This window comes from Gymnogyps californianus, chromosome 28, assembly GCF_018139145.2.
Source record: "Gymnogyps californianus isolate 813 chromosome 28, ASM1813914v2, whole genome shotgun sequence".
Classification (NCBI taxonomy): Eukaryota; Metazoa; Chordata; class Aves; order Accipitriformes; family Cathartidae; genus Gymnogyps; species Gymnogyps californianus.
In genome coordinates, this window is record NC_059498.1 from 515939 (window position 1) to 524566 (window position 8628).

The following is an 8628-nucleotide window of genomic DNA, read 5'->3' on the forward strand; positions in this document are numbered from 1 at the left end:
ACAGAGAAGATGTACTAGACTGTGGAAGTCCTCTGCGACAGGAGTACAGGCAATGAACAGCTGCTGGAACACGGGCGGTTCTAGTTAAGCAACAAGCTAGAAGAAATAGTGAGACCTGGAATGGATTTCCCTGGGAGTTTCTGCAATCTCCATCCTGGAGCAGCCTGCTCTAATGGGAACTGTTCCAAGCAAATGTTGATCTAGGTGACCTGCGGAGGTCCCTTCTCACCCACGTTCTGACACTGATTTCCCACCACCCCTGCCCTCCCTGACCCCTGCATGCCCATGGGCACCCTTGTCCTCACACTCCTTCTGCCACACCACAGCTTTTAGGCATCGTGCTGGGACTGCAGAGAGGCCGCTGAAGGGAGGCTCTCAGCCTCCTCTCTGCCATCCGCCGGGAATCCGTGGCTGCTGTTCCCAGCCCCTGAGCTCGCAGACAGCTCTGGGCAGCTGGTCCATCTCCCGGGTGAGGGCCCTGCTGCTGTCCCAGGCTGCCCCTGGTGCTGTACATGCTTCTTCTTGCTGGGGTGGCCTTGCTGGAGGACGGGGAAGTCCAATTCCCAGGAGACAAACTTGTGCCCGTGCAGAGCCCCTGAGCACTCTCAGCCCGGGCGAGACCCCGAGCGGCGGCGGCGCAGGGCTCAGCCCCGGGGCGGAGCTGGCGGCGGCGGAGAGGAGAGGGAGAGGAGGGGGAGAGGGAGAGGGATAGGGAGAGGAGAGGGAGAGGGGAGGGGAGGGGAGGAGAGGGGAGGAGAGGAGAGGAGAGGAGAGGAGAGCGAGAGGAGGCGGCGCGGCCGGAGCAGAGAGCCGGGGCTGGCGCGGGCAGCAAGGCGCGGGGCGGAGCGGCGGGATGCGGCGGTGCCGGGGCGCAGGGCTGGCGGGGCTGGCCGCGGTGCTCCTGGGTGCGTGGGGCTGGCGGCGGTGGATGGGGGCCGGGCTGTGCCCCGGGGTGTTCCCCAGGGAGCCCACCGCCACCTCTTCCCTCTCCTTCTTCAGCGTGTCTTTCCCCCTCCCCGCCTCTCCGCCATCCCTCGTCCCCCTTTCCAAATCCTCCGGGTCCTCTCTTCTTGTTCCCTCTTTCTCTACCACCTCTGTCAGTGCGAGCCCGCTTCCATGTTGCCTGCTTTCCATGCACCCTCTTCCCCCGTGCGTTCCATTCTTATTGCCTGACTGTACCCTCTCTCCTTCACTCTACCACCCCCTCCGTCTACCCCCTCGTCATCCATCCCTCACCATCTTTCCCCATCCTCCAGCACTAGCATCCTACCCCTCTTTTTACTCTGACACCCCTCTCAGCTCTCCCTCGTCCTCGTATCTGTAGCACAAGTTGCCTTCTGCACCATGCCTACACCCACTCATCCGGTGTGCATCCAGCATGTTATTCGTGTCCCTGAATGTCAGCCCTCCTATCCTTCACTCGTAAACACACCATCTCATCTCCTGTCCTCTCCTCTCCATCCCCCATCCATCCCATGCATCGCACCTATACCTTTCATTCTATCTCTGCACGCATAATTTCAAGATCCCTCACCCCACACTTCACACTAGGATCACTCTCATCTCTGCTGTGGCCATGTCTCCATCCGTTCAGTCTGGCTCTGTCTCACTGCCACTGTTCCTGATGTGTCTCTGGGAAAAGAGCATCAGAGCTGGGCGACCTTTGGTGATCTTTGCCTTTCCTTCTTCTTTCTCGGCAGTAGCAGTGGGCAGAGCCCAGGTGCAGCAGGAGCCGTCGGCAGAGACCACCGAGGGCACCGGCATCAGCATCAGCTGCTCACACCCCAACATACAGTCTTACGACTTCATCCTCTGGTACCGTCAGCTCCCGGGCCGTGGCCCCGCATTCCTCGTGAGCGGCACTAAAGGGTCCAAAGAGCTGCGGGACCCTGCGGGGCGGCTGTCGGTGGCGGCAGACCGCCGGTCCAGCGCCCTGTGGCTCGCCCGGCCCCGGCGCGGGGACGCGGCGGTGTATTTACTGCGCCCTGGGAGACACGGGGAGAGGAGCCCGGGGCTGCGGCCGGGCAGGAACCGCGGCGGGCGGGCCGGGCGTGTGTGTCGGGGCGGGGGGACAGCCCCGGGCGGGCCCGCCAGGGGGCGCTGCCGCTCCGCCCGCCGGGCCGCCTCGCCCCGTCCGGCCACGCCCGCCGCCCGCCCTGTGCCCCGGGGCGGTTCCCGCATCGACTGGCACCGCCACCGTCTTCAGCATCAACCCTGGCACCGACACCGGACTGGCCGAGGCCCCGCAGCCCCGGGCGATGCCCCCGACGCGGCTCCGCCGCCGCCCACTGGGCACAAACCTTCTCCCGCCCTCGCTCACCCCCGCACTCCCACCGGGACGCACACAGCAATCCCCGCGACAGTGGCGGAGGAATCGCGACCGCAGCCGTGGCGGTGTCCGGCCGTGCCCGCGAAGGAGCGAGTGCAGCCGCCGGCCCCGCTGGCTCCCGGCGAGGAGCACGCCTTTCTGCTCTGCACAGGCAGGCGGGCAGCAGAGATCCTCCTGCCCACGGGCAGCCGGGCAGCCCTCGGTCCTGCCGCAGGGACCGGCCACTGCTGACACGGAACATACAGGGCCTCTTCTCGGGCTTTCTGACTTTCCCCACCACGATAGCCAAGGGAACCCTGAGCAGGTGCTTTCCTCTGCTCTGTCACCACAGGGACTCCAGTGCGATGTTGGTAATACAAAACTTGACTCAGAAAAGAACAACCAGAAGGGGTTTCACATTTGTTACTTTGTAAAGCTCTTATATGCAATTAAAAACAGCATCCTCCAGCTACAGAATTTCACAGAGCTTTCAAAATGTTCCTGCTAGCGTTACAAACTCATCCCGCACAGTCAGGAGTTCAAGGTCCACACTGGCAGGAGAAGGGGATGTCGAGGTCCCAGGCATCTTCAAGCGCTGCCCACAGTGGCTCACTGTTGAGACTATGACCTTGTTTTACAGGACTCAGAACCTTTGGACCTGAAGCCCAGGAGACAGGGTAAAAGCGTGGGCTGGACACACTGACCGCAGCCTCAAGGGATGCCGGGTTCCTACCTGATGAGTGGTTCAGAACCAGATTTGCTGAGTTGCCCTAAGGGGCTGGAGGTCTGAGGTGAGTGAGAGCTGGCAGGAGGCCTCTGGGAAGAGACTGCAGGCACCAGCCAGTCCCCGGGGAACTCTGTGTGGCTCGAGTAGATGACACAGCTGTTCAAAGCCCATGGTCAGAGGCTTCAGAGGCACAGAGAGGCACAGAGCAGCCCTGCTCCATGTCCCAGCTGGACTTCATAACTGCATTTCCAGGGAACTACTGGCAGGTGGACAAACAAGGCAGAGCAACAGGCATGGCCAGGAGAGCACACAGATCAGCCACATGTTCACATGGGATTGGCCCCTCTTGTGCCTACTTCCATCTGTCTTCCCATGCTTGCTCCAGGCCAAATTGCCTTGATCCTTCCCTTTCCCTGTCCCTGCTGTTTCTCCTAAGCATCCCATGTCTCGCAGCATCCTAAAATACTTTTTTCACTGCATCCCATAATGAGTTCTGATCCCCTTGTAGGCAGAAAGAGCCCTAAGTTTATAAGATGATCCTCTCTTCTCACCCTTCTGGCAGGTGTCATCCCCAGACAAGGAGTCGATAGTGATACCTCAAAGGATGGGAAGTAGATGTCTGTGAAGAAGGGGGTTGTATGTCCTCTTACCAGAGACAAATGGTATGTCTGACTCTGTGTGGGATGTTTACAGGCAGGGGCTATTTCCAGAGACATTTGAGAAAGGAGAGAAACACCTGTGGGGAGAGGGAGTCAGACTCCTGCTTCACGTACCTATGGCTGTTGCTGGTTTGTACGTCTTAGAGACAGTACTGTGGGACAAGGAGCACATGGGTGGCTGCAGAGAGGCCTGTCTCCATCCCCAAGAGAGAGGTGGGTGCAGGCCCCTGTCTCTGGCCAGGCACTGGATGGCAGGAGAAGTTCACCATGGACACTCGTCCCTTGCTGGGGCCTGGTTGGGCTGGGTGGGATCTCCAGGAGGAGCAAAAAGCAGTTAAACAGCCTGCAGCCTCCTATTGCCTGACAGCAGACTGCTTGATCTCTTCCTTCAGGCTCCCACCCTGAACTTTCAGGTGCTCCAGGCCCCTTTGCCAATGAGCCCTGGAGCTGAAGAGCGCAGCACTTCTACAGCAGGGGATGTCTGCCTTAGAGGATACTCAAGCACCTTCTGACTTGGAGGGCTGGGAGAAGCCCAGCTTGCGCCTGACTGCCCAAAGAAGAACCTCCCAATGCTGAACAACCTCCCCTTGGCCCTTGCAAACCTGCAACACAGCAAGGGTCACAGTTTGGTGTCTTTCCTTGGGCTGAGCACTATTAACATTTTAATTTCTCACCCTAAGGATTCTCCTCGTGGCAGAGGTGTGGAGTCCGAAGCGTGCCTGACTCAGAAGACTCTCTTCTTCATTTCCCCCCATCGGCTATTTACACACACTGCCAAGATTCCCCCTGAGCCTTCTCTTCCCCAGGCCCTCTCTTCTCTTCTGCCAGCCCTCTCAGCCAATCCTCATAGGAAAAATGCTCCAGTCCCTGCACCATTTTGCTGGGCTCGCTCCCACATCTTTCTTGTACTGGGGAGCCCAACTGGACCCAGCACTCCAGACGTGGCCTCACCAGCGCTGAGAAGAGAGGAAGGATCAGGTCCCTTGTCCTGCTGGCAATGCTCTTCCTCCTGCAGCCCCGGATGCTGTTGGCCTTCCTTGCCACAAGGCTGCATTGCCACAGCAGACACAGGAACACCCCTGAGCTGCTGAAACTGAGCGGGACACAGCAGTGAGTATTCAGGAGAAGTATCCCAGCTGCTTCTCCAGCTCTTACTCTTTTTTCAGCGTCCACCAATGAGCACTGTTGGAGGAGGCGGCTCTTGTGGCTATACCTCCTAGCCAAGGAAGCCCAAGGAGAGAAAATGTCTTCCTAGCCCTGCCTCTGGGGATCACTGAAAGCCTCAACATGTGAGCAAGACCCATCAGCCAGGCAGTGGACAAGATTCCGTGTTCAAGCCCTTGAGCTGTCCCCTGCTTTTCACATCTCTCCTCCAGCTCTGACTCAGCAGTGCTTGGCTGGGGGTGTGTGTCTGTGTCCCTGAGTCCCTGTGAGTTCTCTGCCCAACAGAAAACTGCTGGTGGCTGCATTTCTGGGATGTGCCTTTCTGGGATCTGGTTTGTCCCTCTGTGCACATCTCTTGTTATGCTAAGTCTGTTTTCAAAAGCAAAGTCTGGCCCTGGAGAGCATCTGTGGGGGAAGCTGACAAAAGCAGCCATGGTGGCAGGCCAACATGTTCTAATTACTGGAGTGATGTCAGCTCAGTAGGCCAGGACAGCGGCTGTTGGCAGTGAGGCCGTCTGAGGTGACAAAGAAAGCTCAGTCTCTGCCCCAGGAGAAAAGTGGCTACTGGAAGGTGGATGAGAAGCCCCATTCTCACCTGGATGGGTAAGAAAGCTGTGGTCTGGATCCCACCTAGAGGTGCAATTCAGCTCTGTCCTCATCCGCAGCTGTACTCAAACTTCTCTAAGGGTGGATTCAAGATCTTGCAGGAAATGCAGGACACTGGGAGGGCAAGCAATAAATACGTTGGAATACAGGGGCACAAACTAACTCCTTCCAGAATGACATTTCAAGTGACCTGAGTGCTTTTTTACACCCACTTTACATCTGAAACTGATTGCTCATGTGGCCAGTCTTTCCCTTTTCCTTCATGTTTGTAACTTCTCAGGTGTCCTGAGAAATGAATGCCATGACAGCATTGCTGCAGGTGTTGCAGGGAGACCCTTCAAAGGCTGAGCTCAACATGGGGCTTCTCCCCAGAGCCTGGACTCAAAAGACCCATTTTCTCTGGGGACGGGAGCCTTTCAGTGTCTTGAGGAACTCTGCTTTCCTGAGGAACATCAGCAGAGGATGCTGTCAGGGCATGTGGAAGGTGAGAGCTGCTGGTTCACTAAGGCTGTCAGATCAAGTCCCTTTTCCTTTCAAAGGGAAGAAGAAGTAAAAGGGAAAGTGATAAACAAAGCACACAATGACACCAATCTCTGAGTAAGCGATAAGGGAGACAAGGAGGGAGACCAGAGCTCTGCAGCTGCTAATTGATGGGCCATTAGGAAACTGCAGGTGTAGCTTTGAAGTGGGTCAGCCTGAGCTTTGTAAGTGACAAGAAGTGAGAAGAGGAACATGAGGATTATGGATGTTTGAGGGGGTCCTGCGGGACTAGGCTACACTTATAAGGAATGCTTAGGGGAAGGGTCAAAGGTGGGGGGGGAATAGAGGATTGGGGAGGAGCAAGGGGAGGCAATAGAGAGGAGGGGCAAAAGGAGGTATCTGCACCTAAGCAGGGGCTGGTCAGTGCACTTGTTGGGATGAGCCCTGTGCCTGATCAGTAAATTCAGTAACTGGAGGGACCATTGCAGCGTATGTGTGAAAGGTCAAAGGACTGGTGACTGGAGGGACCTCAGTGTGTTTCTCCTCTTAATTTGTGAATTGAACCTGATGTGCATGGGGGTGTCTGTGGCATTTGGGTAGCAGATTTCCAGCTGGCCTGGGCAGTGAGTGGGAGGAAAATGTGCATCTAAAGTCTGAGCCAGAGGTGGGTAAGGGAGCCCAAGGCCAGCATATGGATATTAGACAGGCTGATATTACCAAGCTATGGCAATGTGTCCTGGTTTCGGCTAGGACAGAGTTAATTTTCTTCCTAGTAGCTGGTATAGTGCTGTGTTTTGGATTTAGTAGGAAAATAATGTTGATAACACACTGATGTTTTTAGTTGTTGCTAAGTAGTGTTTATACTAAGTCAAGGATTTTTCAGCTTCTCATGCCCAGCCAGCAAGAAGGCTGGAGGGGCACAAGAAGCTGGGGGGACACCACCAGGACAGCTGACCCAAACTGGCCAAAGAGCTATTCCATACCATATGACATCATGCCCAGTATATAAACTGGGGGAGCTGGCTGGGAGGGGGGATCGGGCTCGGGAACTAACTGGGCATTGGTCAACGAGTGGTGAGCAATTGCATTGTGCACCACTTGCTTTGTATAGTTTAATTCTTTTAGTATTACTATTGTCATATTATTATTATCATTATCATTTTTTTCATTCCTTTCTGTCCTATTAAACTGTCTTTATCTCAACTCACGAGGTTTTTTTTTCCTGATTCTCTCCCCCATCCCAGGGGTGGGGGGCAGTGAGCGAGCGGCTGCGTGGTGCTTAGCTGCCGGCTGGGGTTAAACCACGACACAATGTTTCAGGGGTCCAAGAGTGTGGGGGTGATTGTGAGAGGAGCAGGTGGTTGCATGCAAGTGGTTTGCTAGTGAACCTCAGGCTGGCCTAGCCAGAGAGAAGGAGGAGACCCAGGTGCTGGGTAAGAGGGCCCAGGCTCCAGGCAGGGCTGTTAGATGGGCTGAGGACCCGTGTTGATATTTGAGGGTGCACAAATGTGGGTGTGCTTGTGACTCCTGAGGGTGGGGGCGGGGTTTTTCACTAGGACACTGCATGTCGCAGGCATCCTGGAGACAGTCAAGTGAGGGGCCACTTAGATGATGAAGAGGCTGGAGCACATATCATATGGAGAAAGGCTGAGAGAGCTGGGACTGCTCAGCACAGAGAAGAGCAGTGTCAGGGGAGATCTCATCACTGTGTACAAATATCTGAAGGGAGTCTATGAAGAAGGCAGAGCCAGGCTCTTCTCCGTGATGCCCAGTGACAGGACAAGAGGCATTGGGCACAAAGTGAAAAAGAGGAGGTTCTGTCTGAACAGCAAGAAACACCTTTTCATTGTGAGGGTGGGAAGCACTGGCACAGGATGCCCAGAGAGGTTGTGGACTCTCCATCCTCAGAGCTATTGAAAAGGTGACATGGTCCAGGCAACCAGCTCTAGGTGAGCTTTCCCGAGTAGGGGGTTGGACCAGATGACCTCCAGAGGTCCCTTCTAAATTTAACAATTCTGTGATACTGTAACATGAGACATGAGGAGAGGCTGAGAGAACTGGCCTTCTTCGGCCTTCAAAAGAGAAGGTTGCGGGAGATCTTTTTGATGCCTCTAACACTTGACTATGGGATGAAGAGCCAGATGGAGCCAAACTCTTCTTGAGCACAGCAATAGTGCAAAAGGCAATGGACATGGTCTGGAAACGGGGAAATGCCTACCTGAAATTTGGAAATTTTTTTGTTTAACCATGAGGGTGGAGCGTGGCTGTAGATGGATCCCAGTAAGAATGGCACCCCAGCCCGGTAAGGTGTTGATTCAAATACCATTAATTGGAGATAACACAGGAAGCAAAAAGGGGATATCATAGGTAAAGTTATGCCCCTTGAGTTGCTGGGAACCCCGACTTACGGAGCATGAGACGGACCTTGAGCTGGGGTTCAGCATATGGTGCAAATCCCACCTGTGCTGAGATTCACTGGCATTGTTGTCTTTGGAGTTTTCATGGGATTTTCCTTTGAAATAAAGAACTCCATTCATCATTTGTACTGTTCAGCAAAATGGCGTTTATATGAAAACACGCTGCTTCACTCTTGGATAAAGACAAGGACAGGCTTGTGGCATCATTGCTAAGTTGCCAAGTGATATATACAGCACAGCACAGATCTGTGCCTCCTCAGGTCAGTT

The 8628-nt window shown here is 55.3% G+C and overlaps 1 gene segment (V, D, J or C); it reads left to right on the forward strand.

Annotated features, from left to right (window-relative positions):
• Window positions 1-853: 853 nt before the first annotated feature.
• LOC127026662 (T cell receptor alpha variable 4-like) lies at window positions 854-3011 on the forward strand. The segment is given in 3 exon segments: window positions 854-905; window positions 1701-2024; window positions 2949-3011. Coding segments are annotated over 3 exon segments (439 nt in total).
• Window positions 3012-8628: the final 5617 nt, after the last annotated feature.